General features: G+C 42.8%; 1 protein-coding gene across 1 annotated transcript in view; it reads right to left on the bottom strand.

Moving 5' to 3' along the window:
- Positions 1 to 24,403, bottom strand: part of FNDC3B (fibronectin type III domain containing 3B) — a 178,835-nt gene that overhangs the window by 111,369 nt on the left and 43,063 nt on the right. Inside the window, exon 3 of the mRNA XM_014938841.1 lies at positions 1,236 to 1,312. Coding sequence (XP_014794327.1) covers positions 1,236 to 1,312 — 77 coding nt within the window. The remainder of the gene's footprint in view (positions 1 to 1,235; positions 1,313 to 24,403) is intronic.

The raw sequence follows: 24,403 nt of genomic DNA, 5'->3' as shown, positions 1-24,403 counted from the left end.
TAAACTTTGCAGAAGATGGAAGGAACACAACCAACCCAGTAATCTGAAGTGGTTATTTACAGAGAAGAGCAGTAGCTGTTCAAGAGTTCCAAAACCTAACAGCTTTGTGAAAAGCTTTTTCCATTTTTTTCCCCACGAACAGATCATTAAATCACATTTATTCTTGAAAACAAACCAAACTCCCCAGCTCTTGCTAGGCTGCAGGGTTTCTAATGGGAAGATACCAAGGATCAACAGCGTATTGCATAGCTACAGTGACTCTTCTTCTCACTTTCACCGGTCTCCTACCCCTTCTGACCATCACACTACAACTTAGAATCAGAGAATGATTAGAGTTGGAAGGGACCCTAAAGATCATTGGGTTCCAAGGCCCCTGCCATGGGCAGGGACACCTTCCACCAGACCAGGTTGCTCCAAGCCCCATCCAGCCTGGTCTTACAGCTAACTTGCACATAGAGGCTCTGAATATATCCCTTTTGCTAGTGTTAAAAAACCAGCTGGTACTGGTAAACACACCAGTGTGGGTGAAATGATTTGATTTATTGTCTTGTTCACAGCTATTCTGCCTTATATCAACAGATTTTTTTTTCCTTTTTTTTTTTTCTTCCTTATTTCAAAAAGTGTAAACTTTGCAGAAGATGGAAGGAACACAACCAACCCAGTAATCTGAAGTGGTTATTTACAGAGAAGAGCAGTAGCTGTTCAAGAGTTCCAAAACCTAACAGCTTTGTGAAAAGCTTTTTCCATTTTTTTCCCCACGAACAGATCATTAAATCACATTTATTCTTGAAAACAAACCAAACTCCCCAGCTCTTGCTAGGCTGCAGGGTTTCTAATGGGAAGATACCAAGGATCAACAGCGTATTGCATAGCTACAGTGACTCTTCTTCTCACTTTCACCGGTCTCCTACCCCTTCTGACCATCACACTACAACTTAGAATCAGAGAATGATTAGAGTTGGAAGGGACCCTAAAGATCATTGGGTTCCAAGGCCCCTGCCATGGGCAGGGACACCTTCCACCAGACCAGGTTGCTCCAAGCCCCATCCAGCCTGGTCTTACAGCTAACTGTGAAGGTGCAAATCTCTATGTCTGTGTGTCCATGTAGAAGGAGTATGAAAATGTGTATTATCATTCGCATTGATATAACTAAATTAAACTTCAGCCAAGTAGAGTTCTTGATATGGATCAACACTATTGCTGCTATATACATTTTAACTCTTGAAGAAACGTACCTGTGAGATATAACCGGGAGGCACATGAATAGGGGGAATGGATCCATTGGGTGACATCATGGGAACCTCGGCTGGTCCTAATAGAAAGAGAGAAATAGTATATTAGGCTTTTTTCAAGCTAAAAAAAATTGCACAATCGCTCAGAAAAGGCTAAAAATAGCTTTATTTTTGAAGCCTGCAATAACAAAATGAGCGGCTCCACTAATTTCTGGTATATGGAAAATGCCTCATGCCATCATTCTGAGAATAAGATCATTGTTCAATGACTTTACCGTATATTCCGTTGAAATAATATTTTCATCATAAAACAGCTAAAACATAGACTTTATATTACCCACTGATCAACTTATACAGCATTAAGCAGTAACACAATATGTCCTTTAGCAGCCCACAATTCCTATATTGAAATCTGGTTAAGTTATTCTTGTCGAAGGACTGGGAGCCGAGAACAAAGCAGAAACTGTGCAGCCTGGAATTAGGCAGCTCCCTCAAGGAAAGCGTCCAATTGTAGCATTAAAAAAAAAAAAAAAAAAAAAATCACATATGTGAAAAACTATCTATCTATTTAAGAATGCACAAAGACCAAATTCATTATCTCAGCTATTCAGACTAACCTTGGAATGTGGTTATACAAGCAAGCAGCTTATGGTTTCCACTCCGAAATCCAGCCCTGAACATGCAAGTTCCATTTGGAGGCACTGAATACAAGTATAACAAAGCCAGTGCCATGAAGCATCCCACTGCTGCAAACAGAGCCTCGCGGCTAAAAGCGAGCGGCCAGATAAAATGGAAATAGTTGGCTCCATCCCTCATCGATCCGGCCATTAAAATTGGGACCATCACCCAGAGCAGGCAGTAAAATGAACCCCCAAACACCAGACGGCCGTTTGCAATGAGAGTCCACTACTTGGAAAAAGAAAAATTGATTTAAGTACTTCCTTATTACTTACTAAAATGTTTACACGAACCTGGTAGGTACCCCATTTGCCATGGGCTAAGAAAATCCTCATGGTCAAACACTTGAGAAGAGCTCAGAGAGAGCTCTGCTCCTTGTCACGGCAAACTGAATTTTAGCTTTGACCACAAACATGAAAGATAACTTCAGAACCTTCTCTGGTGGAGAAGCCATCTCCAAAATATCACATTCTAGGTAAGGAAGCTAAACACTAAAACACATGAAGGATTCCAGGCCCAAACGGGATGTAATGGCCTTTAGGAGTGACTGTTCCTGAAGTTCAGACAAATCTAATCGAACCCCCAACAACAAAGTGAGCCCCAGTCTGTTGCCTGGTATCAGCAAAATCACTCCACATTAATTATCAGAAGGTCATTCCCTGTCCATCTACACTTTTATACTCCTCAGGCTGCTCATCGTGCCACACGCAGGACTTCCTGACCTCCCAAAATCCAAGTCACACACAGGAATCCGTCCCAGTTATTTATATCTCCTCTGATCTTGGTTCGTTTTCCCCATCCAGGTATTTCTAGTCTAATCAGCGCATAATGGTTTTTACCAGTCACAGCTAGATTTGAAACATGGTAATTTATCACCAAGCTTATTAGTCACACAGAATCTCCAAAGTTTAAATTAAAAGAAGCCACTTTAGGTGTGTGGTTCTGCTGCTCTTCATATTTCCCTACAGTGAACTACACAGGGAACCCTACCTGTACTACAGCCCCAATAAGAAAATAAAAAAAGCCAAGGTTTTTACTACTACTTCTTACTCAGCTCACGTGGGTTTCCCCCCCCACCTTATTCTTTGGCCCTTTCAACAGTAAATGCAATTATTGGGAAACCGCCATCTAAATGGCTCTATTTAAAGCCATCAAAAATATGAAATGACAATTTCATTTGATTGGTTCAGAAAGGACTTTACAGAAATATTTGAGAAAATGTGTTTTGCCTATCAAAAAAAATCTCAGCAAATTTCTTTTGAGGAATATGCTTTTTTAATTCTCTGAATCTACTTTGGCCGATCTGCACCGCTGAGTTTCACTCCACAGTAAACTGGAGAGTGCATCTATTTGTAATGGCCCATACTGGTACACACACAAGGACACGATCCACATTGGATTATCCAGTGCTGTGCAGTTCTTTGGGATGGAACATGCCTGAGATTAGATAAAATGAACAGATAACATTGGTATGCAACTCTATACAATGGCACATCTCTTATACGACGCCTATAAATACCTAAAGGGAGGGTGTCAAGAGGATGGGACCAGTCTTTTTTCAGTGGTGCCCAGGGACAGGACAAGAGGAAATGGGCACAAACTTGAATATAAGAAGTTCCCCTTAAACATGAGGAGGAACTTCTCTACTTTGAGGATTGCAGAGCCCTGGAAGAGACTGCCCAGGGTGCTGCTGGAGTCTCCTTCTGTGGAGACATTCAAACCCACCTGGAGAAGTTCCTGTGCAACCTGCTCTGGGTAGACCTGCTTTGGCAGGGGGTTGGACTAGATGATCTCCAGAGGTCCTTTCCAACCCTGTATCATTCTGTGATTCTGCGAATCATTCCTCATCAGTGATTCTCAAAACTTCGAGGAAAAAAGTCATTGTAAAATCAGAAATCTGAGTTCACCAGTTCACCATTTAAGTCGACAATAAATTAGCTGTTACACATAAACGTTGCTTAATAGAATAAAGCTTTAATGTTTAACCTCTTCAGCCCTGCACCAAAATGCTATCTACGTTTATTCGTATTGGCTCTGACCAGTATTTCTCAAAAGCAGGTATTCTGAGTAGGAAATAAATTTAAAAATGGAACAGTTTTGGAGTTTCTTTGTACAGACCAGACAGGCTCTATACAACAAATGTCTCGAGTCTCTTCTTCTAAACCTTGTGCCAATCGCTCATGATCTACTTGCAGGAAGAAATCAAACTCCCACTGTCGACTGTAACACTTCCATACCAGTAATAAAAGAAATAATATTGTGTTTTATCATCAGAAAGTGCACGGTGCAAGACGACTCTTAACCTCGCGGATGACCCACAAACTGTTAAAGTCATTCGGGTAACAGGCTTTAAAAGAATGACAGCCCAGTGATTTGCAGCTAGATTTTCTTTCCAACGCTTTGATTTCAGAACCGGCCAAATGACTTTAGCACACATTATTTCATCTCGCTCATCAACGGTATCAAAACAAGGGGTAAAACACAGACCCCCCTCCCCACAGCACGAGGAGGAATTAATAAAGGCTATTCTTGCAGTGAAACCATTCCCCAATTAACACTAAAACATAACCATACCTTTTGGGGGTTTTTGTTAGTGTTTTTTGGTTATGACAAATATTTTTGATGTGTTAAAAAGCTGATATTTAGAGAAGGATGTTCCTCGGTTGCTTGTATCCACAGGATGGATAGAAGCGATATGTCCTCTAGGAAATTAGAACTTTGCAAGTTTTAATTGAGGCTTGTGGCTCAATACAAAAACTAATTTAGAATAGACTGAGTTTTTCTCTTTTAAGACGGATGCTGTACACTGAAATGAGCTCGCTTTAATACTTCTCGAAGCTGTTAACAAAGGGAGGTGGGTCTTCTGGCTCTTAACGAACCCAAGCCAGAAGAGCCTTGGCCACCTCTGCTGACAAAGCAAGAGGCCAAATTCCACCCCAAGCTCCAACACCGTAGATAAGGAGCACCTCCATCAGCTCCTGGGGGGCTGCCCCACAGCACTGGGGCTGGTTCCATCCAAACCATGGGTGCGAGGAAATAATTCCTCCTCCTCTGACGTGAGAGGAAAAGCAGAGGAGCCACCAAGCTGAAGGCACTGAAGTCCACCAGACCCAAGCCAGAAGAGCCTTGGCCACCTCTGCTGACAAAGCAAGAGGCCAAATTCCACCCCAAGCTCCAACACCGTAGATAAGGAGCACCTCCATCAGCTCCTGGGGGGCTGCCCCACAGCACTGGGGCTGGTTCCATCCAAACCACGGGTGCAAGAAAATAATTCCCCCTCCTCTGACGTGAGAGGAAAAGCAGAGGAGCCACCAAGCTGAAGGCACCAAAGTCCATCAGCCAGGCAGGTGACAGCCCACACTTGTCCCCAAGATGGAAGAGCACGCGGTTGCCATATTTCTAACACATGTTGTTAATTAAGGGACAGTAAAAGAAGCAGCTCAGGCTCATATTGTGGCAGAGCTAATTAACAGCTTGACACCCCAGAACGAGCCTGTCCTCCTCTTCCAGGCCACATGCTCCCTCTTTTGTGCTGCTCCCTCACTCCTCTGACGGTGTGGAAGAGAATTATTTTAACTATTTTTGATGAACAAAAAGGTTTTGCAAATCTATTGCTTTTTTTAAAAACCACCTGCACACGTAGCCTAACAAAAATGACAGTTATTCTTTTCCATCTTATATCATGGTTAATTGTGTGACGCTGCAGATCAAAGCAAGTCCCCTCCTTCCCATCTCCATCTCCCACGTCCCCTGCCAAGAGGATGCTTCTGTTCATGGAGAGATTGTTGGTTCTTCTGCCCATTTTACTCCTCCAGGAATCAAGTCACAAACTACTTGAGAAACTTCTGTGCCAAGGTTTTCAAGGTTAATTATAGCCTTGGTTGCAATCCACGACACTTTCAAAATTCTTGTATAGAGCCACTTTTGGAATAAGTATGCTTTTTTTTTTTGTTCCTGAGTGACCTTTTACGCCTGCATTAAAGATCGCTTTAGTCTAATTAGGCTTTTTTCCTTAAATTATAGAAGCCAAAATTTGACATTTCAGCTCCTCAAGCTACAGCACTACATCTTTCTGATTTCTTCCTTTCCACATTGCATTATAGGGCAAAGAGATCATTTTACTGCACTATTTTCCCTTCCCTACTGCTAAATATAAAATACATTGCTTTTCTGTCTTTATTACTAAATCATATCCACTGTAGAATATTTTTCAAAGCTCCAGCACATGGGCATGTGTTTTACTGCATGTTTCTACTGACCGTGTTGCATAGTTTATCCCTAAGAGCCAACCCTACCAGGCTTCATTATAAAGTTCCCATTCTGAGAGCAGTTACTGAAAACTCTCTGAAGTTCAGGAATTTCTCAGCCCTATTTCCAACAAACACGTACTGATTTATCATTTCACACCACAATACCTGCCTGAGCAGAGAAACAATATGAAATTTGGTGATTTGGGCACTTTGAAATTTAAGGATCCCGTACATTTTAATAACAAGATCTTACTGCACTAGCTAAGTAGCAAATTAAATCCAGCCAGGTAAATGCATTGTATTTTATAAAGCTTAACAGTTTTAAGTAATCCATGAAAAAAATATTATGCCTCCCTCCGATTCATAACAAAACTGGTATCACATCTTTCACATGGGACCCTTCCCAGGAGATAAATCTATGGAGCAAGAGATGTGACCGAGCAAAAAGGAGAGATAATTAAAGGGCAAATTGGCCTGCTTTGCTAAAACAAATGACCCAGGGCTTGCTGACCTTGGCCGGGACCCAAGGGTTTGCATTTTCACATGGATGAGCAGCTGTTCCGGAACAATTTCCTCAATGAAATAAGCACAAACAGGCTCCCCGTCGCCGTCAGGCACACGTGTCTTCTCCCTGCTCTCAGCTATTCTCAAAGCAGCTCACGGACCAAACAAGGTGATGACAAGGAAAACAAAACCAAAAAAAACCAATCCTGGATTCTTCCATTCGTCTCCCTTCCAGAAAAGGTGTGGAGAGTGGTTTTCCCAGCCTTTTGGCCACAGCACAAGCTAACACCAGTGCGTCAGACCACTTTATAAATACCCTTAAGGTAGGATGTGAAAAGTGTTCACGTAGAAATAGCACAGTTTTGAGGTGCAATCCCTCCAAGGCAAGAGCTAATTCAGATGGTAACTCAACTCCGCAAAAGGCAGAGGAAGAGTCAGCTCCTGAGTGTCCATTCAAGTTACTTGGACACAGGGTCTTAAATTTGCTGCTCATCAAGACCCAAATGCTTTGTTCTTAGATAAGAACAAATTTGTAGATTAAAGCAACTCCACATTACAGAGCATCTTTTATACCTTTAAGTGCTTGAGGGGGTAAAATGACAGCTTAAAAAATATCTTTGGAGTGGTCTAAAGTGTCAGAAAAAAATCCCATCTATTCTGCCTTCAACCTGCCAAAGGATGGGTTGTGAAAGGCGCAAAAATAATGTTATAAATACAGCTCATCAAAGCACAGGGTCAAGAAATGCATCCAGCCCCTGGCCATCCCCATGAGACCAGCTCATTCCAGAAGACGCAACATAAAGAGAGTTTTATAATGCTTATCCATACATATTTGTCCTTTTTTTTTTTTTTTAACACAACCTCATCTACAGGTAAAGATGTGAACATTAGGATGCCTACCACACCTCCATTCATGCTGTCCGCCACCTCAACTCCCTGTTTGCTATTCAGATCACAGTTTAGCAGTGGGGAGCAATTCCTTCACTTTATAAGAGCAGTACAAAACCATTCCCAAAACCCTCCCGTTGAATTGAAATGGCTCCACAGATCTCAAATTATCTCAGACCCAGCCTCAAACGAGTACTTAAATGCAAATGGAGCTTCCAAAAAAGCATCAGCCTGAAGTCTCCTGCACGGCTTCACCACTGTGAAGTCACCTCAAGCTGTACATCCAAACAGGGGGTTTAAAAGCAGAGAGAGAGGCATTTTTGAGGAAGGTAAAACGCATTTCTTAAACTTTTTTGCAACTTCCATGACTGCCTTGTGGTTTTTTAATACCCTTTCTAAATACTGTCACAAATGGTAACAGCCCGTTACTCTCCGCCCCATCCCAGATTACTAAGCGAGTTTGCCATAACCATTAAAAAAAAATAATTAGTTATACAAAATAAATTGGTTTCTCCGTGTTTCAGTGCGTTATCGTTATTAACATGAAATAGGAATTTCTGTACACTTGTTCCACCCTTGGATCTCACAATAACATCCAGGCCAGAGTCTGGCTTTGACTGATGTTTTCAACATGTGCAGACAAACTCACTCAACCAAACATCAAATCAAAATACGCCAGAAATCTCTGCCAAATGCATCCAGCAGACAGCTCCTGGAGCATTTGCTGGCTTATTTACATGACAGCACCTTTGCTGTTTACACCAGAGACTCTTGAAAAGGGTTTATTTTACCTGTGTTTGCTACTTGACCTGCTACACACAGCAGGAGGTTCAAGTACATTCAATTTGTAGTTAAACAACAGCCGCTCCCTGCTTTAATGTAAGAACCAAGAGATTCCTGCTGGGCAGCAGGCTCTTTTGCAATGCGTGTCTCCCACATGTTTGGGGCATATTCTAGAAAAAAAAAATAAATAATCCAGTAACCCACAAAAACAGGAAATGAACTAAAAATATATCAGTGGTGCCAAACGTGCCCTGTCCCAATGCTATCACAGGACCCAGAGGTACTATCGTATCCGAATTTGAAGTGGATTTTTACCCCCAACAGAATTATGAATTATTAAGTTTTCAAAAGTTTGGCATTTCAAATATTAAGTGCGTTGTACTTTGAGATACTTAATCCTGAGAGGGTAAAACATTGTCTCACTCCTCACCTGCCAGACCTCACACGCCATCCGGCACCCTGGCATTTTGGGTTCATCATACTTGACTAATTTAATTAGTGGAGGAGAGTCCAGACGGGGTCGATCGGGGACATCATCCCCTTGGACATCAGCATCTTCTCCTCCTGCTGCGGGGCTGGAAGGGGAGCAGGAAGCACCTGGGGACAAGGACCTGGTCCTGCCACATAAGGCCACCTCACCCCAGGGACAGAGCACTACCAGCTCCATCAGCCATGATTAAACTCACACATTACAAAACCCTTTGAGAATCTGAAGCTCCCTGAAGCACTCAGAAAAGGTCAGACAAGTGGACTTGTTCAGCCACAGAGAATGGAGATGGATGAGACGGATTCTTCACGTCTCCTGCTATTCTTTTATGTTCCCAGGTGGGTTTTCTTTGTTTCTTTTTTTTTTTTTTTTTTTTAAACCCACATTTTATTCTAGAGTTTCAATTTACAGGCAATATTTTGCAGCGGAACATCTTGTTTTTGTTGTTTTGAATAGAAACGGAGTTCTTTGCTGCCCTAATCTGAACAAATAAGTCAGATTCTTTTGCTAAAATAAAACCTTTTCTGATGGCTGGCTCATCAGCCGCTACTGCAAAAACACTTGCAAAGAGTATGTTGCAATACTTCAAGCATCGAAAATAAGCATACTCCCATGGCAATTCACCAGATGGGCTACAGATTGTAAATCATAGATGTCTAGACTAAAACACAAGAGACAAACATCTGTCTAAAATCAGTGGACTTGAATGGCAAATACTGTTAAATAAATTAGGACTACGTTGGAAACAAAGAGAACAACCCACTATGTTGAAAACATCTGAAATTAATCCATTAGCACACAAGCCACTACACAATAACCTGAAACCAGAGAGACATTAATTCCGTGATGAACATTAGCCCAAGATGACATCCTGACAACCCGAGCAGGAGCACAAAAGCTTTTCTCTGACCCGGCACCACGTTACCCCGCAAGGACTCACGAATCCAGCCCCAGAACATCTGGCCGGAGAGGGGTTGTTATTCTCCTCCCTTCACAAGTAGATCTGAGACAAAGAACCCAAATGCCTGATGCAGGGTCACACAGGAAGCTTGGTGGGAACGCAACTGGACACAAACCCAGAATAGGGTTTAGGTCATAAAACAATGCTTAAGCCTGAATAAATGGTTGGGCTGTTAAAGACCAGTAGGGCAATATGGAAAAATACTCTATTGGAAAAAAAAATTCATCCTCCTTGTATCTACGAACTTTTTTCCTTTGCATAACCCCTTGTTTTATCATAGAAAAATACTGGAAAGCCCATGGATGAACAAAGGGGACGGCACTATCAAGGTTGGTGAGACAGAAGAGATGCTGCACAGAAAACTCCTGTGCAGGAGGGTCTGCCAGAGAAAAGGAGATGGTGAAGCCCAAGTCAGGAATGGCAGAAACTCAGCAAATGACTCCTGCCAGCCCATGCAAACAACGGGAGAGCTCTGTCAGCATCAGGCTTTGGTTTAGAATAAAAAAAAATCTCATGTATCAAGTTTTCACACTGCTAAAGCTTTGACCAGCAAGAGAAGGACCAGCATCCTCCTGACGAGCCTACAGCTCTGCACCTGGGCATCCCACCAGCCCCATGTAACCACTCCACTGAATCTGAGGGGAAACGGATGCCATCAAGTGAGAATTGTTTGGGTTTTGCACTAGTTAACACCATTATCACTTACCCACGATACAACACCAATCGTCTCACATCAACAGAAGTTAGTTATTTGTAGGAAGACAAACAATAAACCACAAGATCATCCTAAGGATGGAAGTTCAACTACACACATTATTTTGCCTTCGGAATTTCGAGACAGCTCTTCAACACGATCTAATGATGTCAGTACTTTTTGGGGAGTGTGTGTGTGCACGCGTTGCCTTTCTGGCACATTTACAAAATGGCATTTGCTTGCAAAAAGTTTTGTTCTCTGCAACAGGTTTATACAAATGCCAAACAACTTTCATTAAAGGTAACGGTAATTATACAACAGCGGTTTTCTGCTGCAGCAAAAGAAAACGCTCCAAAAATATATCAGTGGTGCCAAACGTGCCCTGTCCCAATGCTATCACAGGACCCAGAGGTACTATCGTATCCGAATTTGAAGTGGATTTTTACCCCCAACAGAATTATGAATTATTAAGTTTTCAAAAGTTTGGCATTTCAAATATTAAGTGCGTTGTACTTTGAGATACTTAATCCTGAGAGGGTAAAACATTGTCTCACTCCTCACCTGCCAGACCTCACACGCCATCCGGCACCCTGGCATTTTGGGTTCATCATACTTGACTAATTTAATTAGTGGAGGAGAGTCCAGACGGGGTCGATCGGGGACATCATCCCCTTGGACATCAGCATCTTCTCCTCCTGCTGCGGGGCTGGAAGGGGAGCAGGAAGCACCTGGGGACAAGGACCTGGTCCTGCCACATAAGGCCACCTCACCCCGGGGACAGAGCACTACCAGCTCCATCAGCCATGATTAAACTCACACATTACAAAACCCTTTGAGAATCTGAAGCTCCCTGAAGCACTCAGAAAAGGTCAGACAAGTGGACTTGTTCAGCCACAGAGAATGGAGATGGATGAGACGGATTCTTCATGTCTCCCACTATTCTTTTATGTTCCCAGGTGGGTTTTCTTTGTTTCTTTTTTTTTTTTTCCAAATAGGCCCACATTTTATTCTAGAGTTTCAATTTACAGGCAATATTTTGCAGCGGAACATCTTGTTTTTGTTGTTTTGAATAGAAACGGAGTTCTTTGCTGCCCTAATCTGAACAAATAAGTCAGATTCTTTTGCTAAAATAAAACCTTTTCTGATGGCTGGCTCATCAGCCGCTACTGCAAAAACACTTGCAAAGAGTATGTTGCAATACTTCAAGCATCGAAAATAAGCATACTCCCATGGCAATTCACCAGATGGGCTACAGATTGTAAATCATAGATGTCTAGACTAAAACACAAGAGACAAACATCTGTCTAAAATCAGTGGACTTGAATGGCAAATACTGTTAAATAAATTAGGACTACGTTGGAAACAAAGAGAACAACCCACTATGTTGAAAACATCTGAAATTAATCCATTAGCACACAAGCCACTACACAATAACCTGAAACCAGAGAGACATTAATTCCGTGATGAACATTAGCCCAAGATGACATCCTGACAACCCGAGCAGGAGTACAAAAGCTTTTCTCTGACCCGGCACCACGTTACCCCGCAAGGACTCACGAATCCAGCCCCAGAACATCTGGCCGGAGAGGGGTTGTTATTCTCCTCCCTTCACAAGTAGATCTGAGACAAAGAACCCAAATGCCTGATGCAGGGTCACACAGGAAGCTTGGTGGGAACGCAACTGGACACAAACCCAGAATAGGGTTTAGGTCATAAAACAATGCTTAAGCCTGAATAAATGGTTGGGCTGTTAAAGACCAGTAGGGCAATACGGAAAAATACTCTATTGGAAAAAAAAATTCATCCTCCTTGTATCTACGAACTTTTTTCCTTTGCATAACCCCTTGTTTTATCATAGAAAAATACTGGAAAGCCCATGGATGAACAAAGGGGACGGCACTATCAAGGTTGGTGAGACAGAAGAGATGCTGCACAGAAAACTCCTGTGCAGGAGGGTCTGCCAGAGAAAAGGAGATGGTGAAGCCCAAGTCAGGAATGGCAGAAACTCAGCAAATGACTCCTGCCAGCCCATGCAAACAACGGGAGAGCTCTGTCAGCATCAGGCTTTGGTTTAGAATAAAAAAAAATCTCATGTATCAAGTTTTCACACTGCTAAAGCTTTGACCAGCAAGAAAAGGACCAGCATCCTCCTGCTGATCCTACAGCTCTGCACCTGGGCGTCCCACCAGCCCCATGTAACCACTCCATTGAATCTGAGGGGAAACGGATACCATCAAGTGAGAATTGTTCGAGTTTTGCACTAGTTAACACCATTATCACTTACCCACGATACAACACCAATTGTCTCACATCAACAGAAGTTAGTTATTTGTAGGAAGACAAACAATAAACCACAAGATCATCCTAAGGATGGAAGTTCAACTACACACATTATTTTGCCTTCGGAATTTCGAGACAGCTCTTCAACACGATCTAATGATGTCAGTACTTTTTGGGGAGTGTGTGTGTGCACGCGTTGCCTTTCTGGCACATTTACAAAATGGCATTTGCTTGCAAAAAGTTTTGTTCTCTGCAACAGGTTTATACAAATGCCAAACAACTTTCATTAAAGGTAACGGTAATTATACAACAGCGGTTTTCTGCTGCAGCAAAAGAAAACGCTCCGATTATTCATAATATAATTATTGCATTCCCATGGCAACACCAAAAGGACCGTACAATCAGCAGCAGACCCAAAACCCAGCCAACAATGCAGTTACACGGTACGTTCTCTCCCGCCTGCCCCAAAGGAGGCAGCAATTAGGTGATGGCTATTCTCTACCTGTCCACCCACAGCCAGAAACATCATCCAACCAGAGAAAAATAAAGCACAATTCCAATCCTACCACCCGCCAAGCGCTGACACGGTGCCACCACGCCATCATCGCAGCAGCTGATGAGTTCTGTTCCTGACGTGTTTGGATCCCGGACTTCAGTGAATCATCTAAAATTCCCTACTTGAATGTGCTCATCAAAAACATAGTAATTAATATCCACCTGCCACAAACAAGCGCTCTTCTTCATATGGGGGGCAGGAGAGAAGGAGAATCAACACCACCGTTGGTACTCGGGTATGGGCCGGGCTATTTTGTGTGGCAGAAATAGTCATTAAAAGTTGTATTTGCTGTTTACCACCAAGAAACAACTAATAGAGCCATGGTGGTAAATTGTCATCTCCCTGGGGTAGAAGCACATTTTTTTATGTATCTCTCTATATACTTTTTTAATATATGTATCTACATCGCCATATCATCTACATCACCATATCTACATCACCATATCGACTATACAATATTACTATATAAATATAGCTCAATAGATATATACCAAAAAATCTATATAGATATATAGAGATGTATAGTCAGTAAGTACCAGAAGCAAATTTCAAGATATTTAGTATTTTCTCTCTCTTTGAGGGTTTTATTACAGTTTTGCATTTATGCCAGAATAACTTGGGAAAAAACCCACAAGGTAAAATTCCAAGTGTGACAATCAGTGCAGTGCTCAGAGATGCCCCCAGAGAGCCCAGGGGTCTCCCAGCTGAGCTTTGCTCACACCACAGGGAGAGCCACCTCATCCTTCCTTCACTCCTTCACAGCACATCATTAAGAACTAAAAAATAAGAAGCTGCATCTTAAATAGAGAAGCCTCAACCACAACATCATTCTTCTGGGTTGGCAAGTGTGGCACACAAAGTATTTCCCTGAAACAGGGAGCTGCTGGAGCACAGCTCTCTCCTCCCCAGGGGGAACCAGCTCTACCTGAGCCTCTTCCAACTGATGTTGCCCAGTCTCTTGTTCACCATCTCCAGTGACTGAAGCTCCACAAAGTCTTCCACTGCCCACCTCCATTTGTGTTGGGAGTGTGTCCAACTTCAATTTCTTTTCCCTAAAATTTTTGCTTGCTAAATCTCCATCCACAATAGTGGACAAAGGAACAGTCCATCATTTTCTTTCCAACAACCTTCTATGAAAGCCCCTGCCCATCCCTCCCCGTGTTGTCCTGCCTCCCTTGAGCCTGCCCTTCCACAGACCAAACAAAACCCATTTTTCAAGCTTTTCTCCTAGCTCACCCTTACAGCTCCCCGATTCTCTTTCCTACCACACTCAGAACCCCTTGCAGTTAAGGCCAAACCAAAAGGACTGTCCTCAAATCCCACCGCGAAGCGCAGCAGAGCCACCAGAAGCCCAGCGAGGCACGGAAGGTTCCTCCTCACCTCTTTTAACTCCAGCAGACTCCTCCTGTAGCTCTCAACGACACGGTGGCTGCCCCAGAGAAGGCACCAACTTGCTTTCTCACAGCCTGCTTTCCTTTCTAAACATCAAAGGTGATGGGGAAGGCTGTGACTCACCAGGTTGTGTTTGAAGGGCCCCGTCATCCTCCCCTCATTTTCACTTCATTTCTCCTATTTCTCCCCTGAGCCACCGCAAGGAGCACGTTAGTTGAGTTGTGTTTTTAAAACATGCCTCTCTGCTAATGACAGCGTTACATCCTTCAAAAAATAAACCATAAATCCTCTGTCCCCAGATAAACAATCCTCATCACATCGCATGACATGGCGGGGGGGAGTTAGACTCTTCCCTTCCATATAAATTAACTGCTGATAAGAAACAAATATTGCACGATTAACTGAATTCTTCCAATTATTAAAATAACACTTCAATTTTCAAAAGAACAGATCTAGGACAGTTTCTCCATAGCACATCTGAATTTTTCAAATGTAGTAAAAGAAGTTTCTTGTTGGCTGTAAGAAGTGTGAAATTAATTTCCTATGCAAAACGTTCGTCGTGCAGTTTGACAGAGATTAAAAAACTCTTATCCTTGGTGGGGTAAGCGTTTCAACTGGCCATCACTCTCTGGCTATTTAAGGAGTTTTCAGGGGAACAACATACATTTTAGTGTAACACAGAGGTTATTAGAAAGTTTTCAAAAGTATGATTAAGTTCTCCTTTCAGTGCCTCCCAGGTCTTCAGCGTGTCCGTCCCAGGGGAGGAGGAAAAGCCCTGCCTGGCAGGAGAACGGGCTGATGTGGCTGCCTCTGCTCAGGAGGCTTCATGGGGGCAGTTGCCTTGGAAAAATCCCATTCCTGGAGCTGTGATGAGGTTTCCAGAGGGATTTACCCAGCAAAACACAGCCCTCCGGGACAACTCCACCCGCAGGGTCGGGAATTTGCTGAGAGCGAGCGGGGTGTGGGGAGAAGGGGCTTAGCCACTTCACAACTATTCAAGGAATGCTCTTGATTTCCTCTTAAGAGCCTTAGGTTGAAAAACCGTCTTCTGAATTAGTTGAATTTCTTGGTATTTCAACTCTATTGCTGGGATCTAACATCACAGTTACTAAAGTAAGTGAAAGAGTCCAAATTCAGTATCATATCATTGCTCCTTACAAAGCAAGGAGACGGAGGGTAAATGGCAGCTAAGAAAATATCTATCTAGTGCACTATTTAGAAAAAATAGATACACAATTTTCAAAAGGTAAAATTCTGAGCCATAACTTTATTCCCTGTGGCTGCAGGGGTGTATGTGCTAACAAGAGTTCTCAGGTTGCCCAGAGAAGCTGTGGCTGCCCCATCCCTGGAGGGGTTCAAGGCCAGGCTGGATGGGGCTTGGAGCAACCTGGTCTGGTGGGAGGTGTCCCTGCCCAGGGCAGGGGGTTGGAACTGGATGGTCTTGAAGGTCCCTTCCAACCCAACCCATTCTATCATAAGGGCTATGTGTGCCGAAAAATAAACAGGGAGGCGCAGCAGCCTTGACTTTAATTGATCAAAACACAAATCACAACCACGTTGCTTCATTTAAATTATTTTTGAGCATTAAAAAAAAAAAAAAAAAAAAAGTCATCAATCAGGCACCAACTGCTGACAACGGCAGTGGCGATGGGGGGGCAACAGGAATACCTGGAGTGAGACGGCTGCACATCCAACAGAATTTGTCAAACAGTGAGGAAAACAAGCCACTGGGTCATATGAGTTTGTGGATTAGCCCTCCCAGCACACAATTTTAAAAAAAATAAAAATAAATAAATAATGGAAACAATTTGTCCTGGTGACTCAGAATCTCCACGGCTTGAAGAAAGCCCTGCTTCTGTAACACTGCATCATTCTGGCTTCAGATCTACTCTCATGGGTCTCAGGCTTGTGACTCAACCGCTCGCCCCTGTATTTGCTCTTGCAGTTGCCCATCAAGAAGTTACTGAAATCTGCATGTATCAAAGGGTCTGGCTAAAAAGCAAATAATCTAGAGAAATTAACATCTATGGAGAGTATTAGAAAAAAATTAATATTGTTATTTTCCTTGGAAGAAATTACAGCTCATCAACCTTCCTGGTTAAAGCCTGCATTGTTTACCACAAGCCTTTCTAATGTGAAGATTGCAACGATGTGCTCAACTGTTCTGGAAAAATCTGAAAGAAGCATCCTGGAGAAACAACACTCATGCTTTATTTGCTCAGACTGTTTAACAGGTTAACTTCATTATGTCAAACTCAGAGCAGTTATACTCAATTATTTTTCTCACTTTTAAGACTGCTGCTTTTAATTCAGACCTAGAAATGGGTTTCTGTCCCAAAAAGACGATCCATTCAGAAAAATAAAAAACCCACACCAAACACACTTCATGCCACAGACATCTCTTTTTTCAATAAGCTTCTCGCCTTTATGTGCAGCATCCCTGAAGACCTAATGCAGTGATTTTTTTCCAAAAGCAAAGAATTGAAGTTTTGACCATGAGCTCCTCACCCTCTTCCCTTTCGCCAGGAGAAAGCTGAGCTTCAAAACCTAAGTCTTGCACAGAACAGCATTAAAGGAACCTCTAATCCCCACTGCACATGACACCCTATTTTATAGGGGAGCAAAACAAAGACAAGAAACTATCCGACGCTGCCACATCAACAGCTAAAAAAAAGATCAGGAAAAGAAAGAAATTGCAGTGATGCTCAGCTCTAACCACTCCGACACACTCAAACAATCTCCCTTCAATACCCGAGATTCAATAACTCGTCCAACGATCCAGAGCCACGGCGAAAGAAAACAACTTAAAGAATTCCCCGAAAAAATGTGGTTTGTCACTCTGCGTTTTGCCCCGCATCTGAGTTACATTAAATCAATATAGTTTTCATTACGGAAATTATCTTTTCTAAAAAAACTTTGCTGTGTCAGCGTAATAGAAATATTGTTCCACACCATATGTTTTAAGGATTTACCTCCTCCTTCTGTCTCATTTCTCTATGTGTGCACGCAGATATACGGGTACTTGTATACACTTAGGCTGGCATACGTGAGAGAAAATAAATAAACCTGAAAAAATTAAGAACAGTGACATTTTTAACCCATAAATTTGTGATCATGAAAGATTTTAATCTATCCTGTGTGCCAGCTACACCCAAGTTCTGAAGGATGTAAAATGCCCTACAGTGATACATATAGAAAAATAAAGTTTACAGCGACTGGCTGCACAGTGAAGCGTTCACATTTCCAACATCCACCCAAAACAACGCATGACATTATGCCAAATCATTAAGCTGCAACTTTCAAGCAAGTTATAAGTTTTCCAACAAAGGTTTTGCTACAGCAAATGCCAAGTTTGCCAGAATCAAAGTATTTCACATGAAAACTCCAATGACACTGATGAAAACTAGGCTGGCTTTCAAGTCCCACCCGCCGCGCCAGCTCTCCCACTGGCCACCAGGACTTTAAAAGACCTGATAAATTGAAGACACTTTCCAGGATCCTCAACACGTGGCCAACTGACAGGAACCAGTTGCCTTCTGGAGGCTGGACTGGGCTGCGAGCCCCATTCTGCATGCTCTGGTGGCACAAGATCTCCAGGGATAATTCATCCATCAACCTGCTCGCTCAGGCTTCTAACTCAGCCCGTTTTTCCTACAAAGGCCAGGTCCAAATGAGATTTTGGGAGGACGTGGCCATAACTAAACACTTCTTTATAGTTTACTGTGCTTTAACAATTGGGCTTCTCTGATTATCAAGACATTTATGATAGAAAATAAGGGATTGTCTGCTAAAAATTGCTGCTGCAACCAGCTCTTCCCGCTTTGAGATAAATATGTTTAACATCATGCACTTATATTTTTATATCTCAATTTACTACATTGAATCCATTAATCCATTTACAGATATTTTATAGAATTATGCACCACATCAGGGTCTTTTATCAGCATCTATAGCACAGTAAGTTATGCAAACCCCGGAGAGTGAATTATCTTCCACCTACAATTTATAATACGCTGTGAAGAGCTTATAAACACTCAGACCTGGTTAATTTTTTTCTTTCTAGTTTTCTCCCCATAAATTATTGACTACAGTTTATGTCAATAACGGTCGTGAGAATGAGCTGTCACTATAGAAACAGTGACAGCAGTGAAGTCCTCCCTCCCTCTCCCGCACACTGAACTCCAAGAACAAACACATTCTTGTTATTTCTTCAGGAGTGATTGCACCCTGTAAAGTCCCGAGCAGAACTCAGCAAGTTTGAGATTTTTTTTTTCATTTAGTTTGAAAAGGCGTTTTTTATTTCCAGCAATCTTTGCACCCTTCCCGACAGCTTTTCCTTCCACTCTGCTTTTCCTTCTGACTTCAGAATCGCAAAACTGCTTGTGAAGCATTTTGGAAACAAAAATAGATGAGCAGCGCACTTAAAGGAATTATAATCCGTGTTTATTTAAGTTAGATATAAATATAGTTGGGGAATGGCAGAACGGTTCTTGGGGGAGGGAAGGGAACAAGGGTGAAATTTTACTCGTGCTGCAAAGAGCCTGGAGTTACCACCACACAATTTATTGCCATTTTCAGACTGATTCACCAAAATTATATCAAGTTCTCTGTACTCTACAGCTGAATATCCCGAGTATAGAATTCAGCTTGTTTAAAATCCTCTAATATCAGAGGAGCTTGCACAGGTAACGGAGCAGTTCGTGCAAGTGCTGCTGGAGAATCAGTCATTACTATGGTAATTTCCCAATACAGAAGCACATTTACAAACTACAGCTGAAGGCTTAAAAGCTGAAAAGAATTGTTTTACAGGCGCTATTTTAAGCCTTTGAGAAGAGTTATGATGAACTTGTTAGTGAGAGCAAACATTTTTTTCAAAATAAACCGAATGGCATGTTAAAAATGTACATTTACAACGTGGGTTGTATTTTTCTTTTTGAAGAAGACACAGCAACAATTTATTGTTTATAAAAACAAAGTTTAGATATAAAAATATAGCAACAAATGGTAAAAATCCCATCCCTTCTTTTTAACTTCCTTCCCTTTCTGCACCCCTGCATTAAGGCAATGCTCTCATACGGTCACTAAAGGTTTTTTTTTGCCCTTGCAGCAGGCTGAAAGGAGCATTTCTCTCTCCCTCTCGCACTCAGAAAGGCGGAGGACAAGAGGAGCTATTCAGGCCGTGCTGGAGTGCCTCACAGAGACGGCAATATGTTCCCAGTTGGCAAGCTGGGATCTGTTTGGACAGTGAGCCCAGCCATCCCCTCGGCAAACACCAGCATTCCTGCCTCTCCACGGCCAGGAGCACCACGGACCCTCGGCGAGGGCTCTCCCAACCCATCAGGTTCCTCCAGAACAAACACCTCTTTGTGCCGAGCTTCCAATTCAATAGGCTTTACACCAAAAAAAAAAAAAGAAGAAAAAAAAAAAGCTGTCTCCCCCTCCACTCAGCACTAGGTCTGGATCCAAAAAAATAATTCAAAAGCTGAAAATCAGAGAGGAAATGCCACGGAATTATATTTAAGTGTATCTTTAGTAGCTTAAACTTTTGGACAACGTTGCAAATCTGTCTTTGGATACTGAGCTGGTTCCTAATGCTATGGCTTTTTGAATGGTTGGAGCAATAAAATAAAAATCACTGAGAGACAGACGGAGTGGGAAGTGACGGGTGTAACTGCAAGTTTGCAGTGGATATTAAAAAATGAACTACCACCCTCTGCCATTGCAAGGGCGAGCTGCAGCCTTCACTCTACCTCACTGCATCCCAACAGGGATGGACAAGAGCTTCATCCCCATTCCTGGTTACAACATCAGCTCCTGCCACGGGGAGCTGAGAAGTCTCTCTAATATAAAGAGATCCAACATACAGCACCAGGCCTCCAAGCAATCAATGGAAATAATTAGCTTTCTCTGCTCCATCTTAACTATTGCTATTTTGCACTTGAGGAATTCGTTAACTCAACCCTAACAGAGAGACTTGAAACTCCTACACACTTCACCAAAAATCCTACCTCAAATAGACTCATAGTGGCAGATTCAGAAAGAGAAAGAAAACCCAACTGCAAAATTCCAGGAGAGAAGCACTATTTGAACCCACGAGGTGATGCTACAAACAACCGTGCACAGTCCTTGCCTCAGCTTATTCCCACCTCCTGTCCCAACCCTGGTGCTCATCCCCAGTATATCCAGTAGCTGGGCTGGGAGGTAGGTTTTTGGGTTTTGTGGTTTGCCTGTCACTGGGATTTGAGGAGGGGACAAGATTAAAACCAAGAGAGGTTTTCTACTGTGATATACCCCAGTTCAAGAACACCCACTGGGCTTGACACATTTGGTCCTATGGCCAGTGTCACATGACATCAGATTTATCAATCAAAATTATCCTTTGAAATCTCTGAGTTTATCAATCTCTAGGTTTCCTCCCCCATTCTACCTGGGCAGCATTAAATCAGACCTCTGCTTCTGCTTACAGGTCATAGACCACTGTTGGCTTCCATCAGCCACGAGCAGCAAAGTCCACCCTCTTTCCCAGTCTGGAGTATGTTCAGCACGCCCTGTCTTTGGAGAATTGAGCTGCTGAAAGTAGAAATCCCTCAAGCTCAAAAATGGTTAACACTTCCCCCACTGCCACCTCGCCTGGCTTGGGTGAGCCACAGCCCCTCCTCAAGTGTGAGGGACATCTACAGGGAGAAGGGGGTGCAAGGACCTGAAGAGGAAACAGAGGCAGTGCCCCACAAGGGAGGAAGAGGAGGAAGAGGAGAGGTTGGGGAGAGGAAACAAAGGCCCAGCAGAAGTAGAGAGTACTCAAACTGATGCCCACACAGTTTGGGACTTCTTCTAACAAACTCCTTGACACATTCAATCAATGAGAAGGGGTAAATTCCTTCTCTGAAGCTTCAAAAGGCAGATTGAGGTGGAGCAGGAGGAAAAGGGTAAAGTGGGAACCCTGAAACTTATGGGATTTTCTTAATTTCCTCCCAATTTGCAAGGCTGCTCGCTGGCAGCACTGCGTCTCTCAGGTACAGCCCTCCACCCTGCAGCAGAGCTTCATAAACGTTAGGAGAGCTTATATGTATGGAAAAAGTCTATATTTACACTGCAATAATACACCACTCACTGTAAGCCTAAAAATGAAGCCCAACCAAAGGGCTCGCTCTAAATGAGGGGGGTGGGGGTCCCTTTAAACATAAAGTGGAATGAAATTATACCACGGAAACTCTAGGACATTATTCAAACCATCCACGTGAATAAAACATCCCACTTTGGCCAAGTTTTGTTCAAGCTGACTTCAGCTTTCTGCTTAAACAAACCTCAGGCAATACTGACATCATTCGTAGCAGAGGCAGCATTTTATTTAAGCTTGAAATCTGAGGGTGTTGGGTAGATTACCAAATAAAGAGTTGATTTTTCATCTAAAGAATCTCAAATGACCTGACTTCAAAGGCTGGATTTAGACTTACTAAGCCAACGGAAAACAAACATCTTTAATCTCCACACTGACATTAAACTCAAACAGAAAATAACTCTGGGAAAAGCCCTTTATCACCCGACACAGAAATAGGGGAAAGGTGGGGGGGGAATAATCCAAATTATTCTACATGATTAGCCTGCCTCAGAGTTCCTAGTTGCTCTCTTCCTGCTATCTTTCTCCATCCCATTTTACTCACCTCTCGTTAAAATGTTAAGTTATGCCAGGCACTGAGCCCAGATGAACACACCTGAACACTGATGGCTAAGAATTCACTCTAGGGCAAATGCAGATTTTTAGATCCATACACAATCACCCAAATGACCTGTGTTCTCCACCGAGGTGCTACTGCACTTCACAGCTAAGAAAGAAGCCTTGTACATGAAAGAAAAGAAGTTGGGCAGCACAAAGTGATCATTTTGGCCCTGGAAAGGTCAATTATTCGACCTGAAGCCTTATTTCTAGTATAGGATTCAACATTGCTCGTTCCTTATCTTTGAATATAGACCATGAGAACAGCAACCACGTGCCTGGCTAAAAAGGACATGCTAAGATCAATTATCTTCTTCCCCATCTCCAAAATAATAGCTTTCAAAACCTGCCCGGAACTCAAAATATACAATACCCCCCAAAAGAAGAGAGAGGGTAAAGGAGGAAACCACATCCTTCACCATAAGAATACTGCCACCAAACAATGTGTGGTCCAGGAACATAAATATATATAAATATATATAAAGGTTGGTGACTATCTACCACTGAGATTAAACAGGTCTATAGGCAGGAGCTGTTTAACAATGAACAATAGGAGAACAACATTCAAAGCAGGAAAGATACCATAAATTGTTTGAAATAACTAGATGAAATTTCTTTGGGGGAATTCCAACACAGAACCCAAGACAGCATATACATCCTTTAGTCGGGCATTAGAAGGTAAGTGATCTCAAGAAAGCTGTTGCGAGCTCCACAACTCAGACTTATAAAAACATACCCACAAGTAATAACACGCCATCACGTTTCTTTTTTTAAACAAAATCATTGCCCTTCTTTCGAAAAGGAATATCAAGTTTCCTGCTGAATAAATTGGGGGACCCTCATTATTTTTAGCGTGCTAAGTCAACCTGTCCATCTGCTTACATAAATATGTACAAATTAGCCTGATCCCCACTGTTGGCTTCCATCAGCCACGAGCAGCAAAGTCCACCCTCTTTCCCAGTCTGGAGTATGTTCAGCACGCCCTTCCATCAGCCACGAGCAGCAAAGTCCACCCTCTTTCCCAGTCTGGAAAGTCATCCCAGTTCAGCACGCTCTGTCTTTGGAGAATTGAGCTGCTGAAAGTAGAAATCCCTCAAGCTCAAAAATGGTTAACACTTCCCCCACTGCCACCTCGCCTGGCTTGGGTGAGCCACAGCCCCTCCTCAAGTGTGAGGGACATCTACAGGGAGAAGGGGGTGCAAGGACCTGAAGAGGAAACAGAGGCAGTGCCCCACAAGGGAGGAAGAGGAGGAAGAGGAGAGGTTGGGGAGAGGAAACAAAGGCCCAGCAGAAGTAGAGAGTACTCAAACTGATGCCCACACAGTTTGGGACTTCTTCTAACAAACTCCTTGACACATTCAATCAATGAGAAGGGGTAAATTCCTTCTCTGAAGCTTCAAAAGGCAGATTGAGGTGGAGCAGGAGGAAAAGGGTAAAGTGGGAACCCTGAAACTTATGGGATTTTCTTAATTTCCTCCCAATTTGCAAGGCTGCTCGCTGGCAGCACTGCGTCTCTCAGGTACAGCCCTCCACCCTGCAGCAGAGCTTCATAAACGTTAGGAGAGCTTATATGTATGGAAAAAGTCTATATTTACACTGCAATAATACACCACTCACTGTAAGCCTAAAAATGAAGCCCAACCAAAGGGCTCGCTCTAAATGAGGGGGGTGGGGGTCCCTTTAAACATAAAGTGGAATGAAATTATACCACGGAAACTCTAGGACATTATTCAAACCATCCACGTGAATAAAACATCCCACTTTGGCCAAGTTTTGTTCAAGCTGACTTCAGCTTTCTGCTTAAACAAACCTCAGGCAATACTGACATCATTCGTAGCAGAGGCAGCATTTTATTTAAGCTTGAAGTCCACCCTCTTTCCCAGTCTGGAAAGTCATCCCAGTTCAGCACGCTCTGTCTTTGGAGAATTGAGCTGCTGAAAGTAGAAATCCCTCGAGCTCAAAAATGGTTAACACTTCCCCCACT

This window comes from Calidris pugnax, unplaced genomic scaffold (genome assembly GCF_001431845.1).
Source record: "Calidris pugnax isolate Ruff unplaced genomic scaffold, ASM143184v1 scaffold52, whole genome shotgun sequence".
NCBI classification, from domain to species: domain Eukaryota; kingdom Metazoa; phylum Chordata; class Aves; order Charadriiformes; family Scolopacidae; genus Calidris; species Calidris pugnax.
The sequence above is the reverse complement of the archived record's forward strand: the minus strand, read 5'-3'. Positions and strand labels throughout refer to the sequence as shown.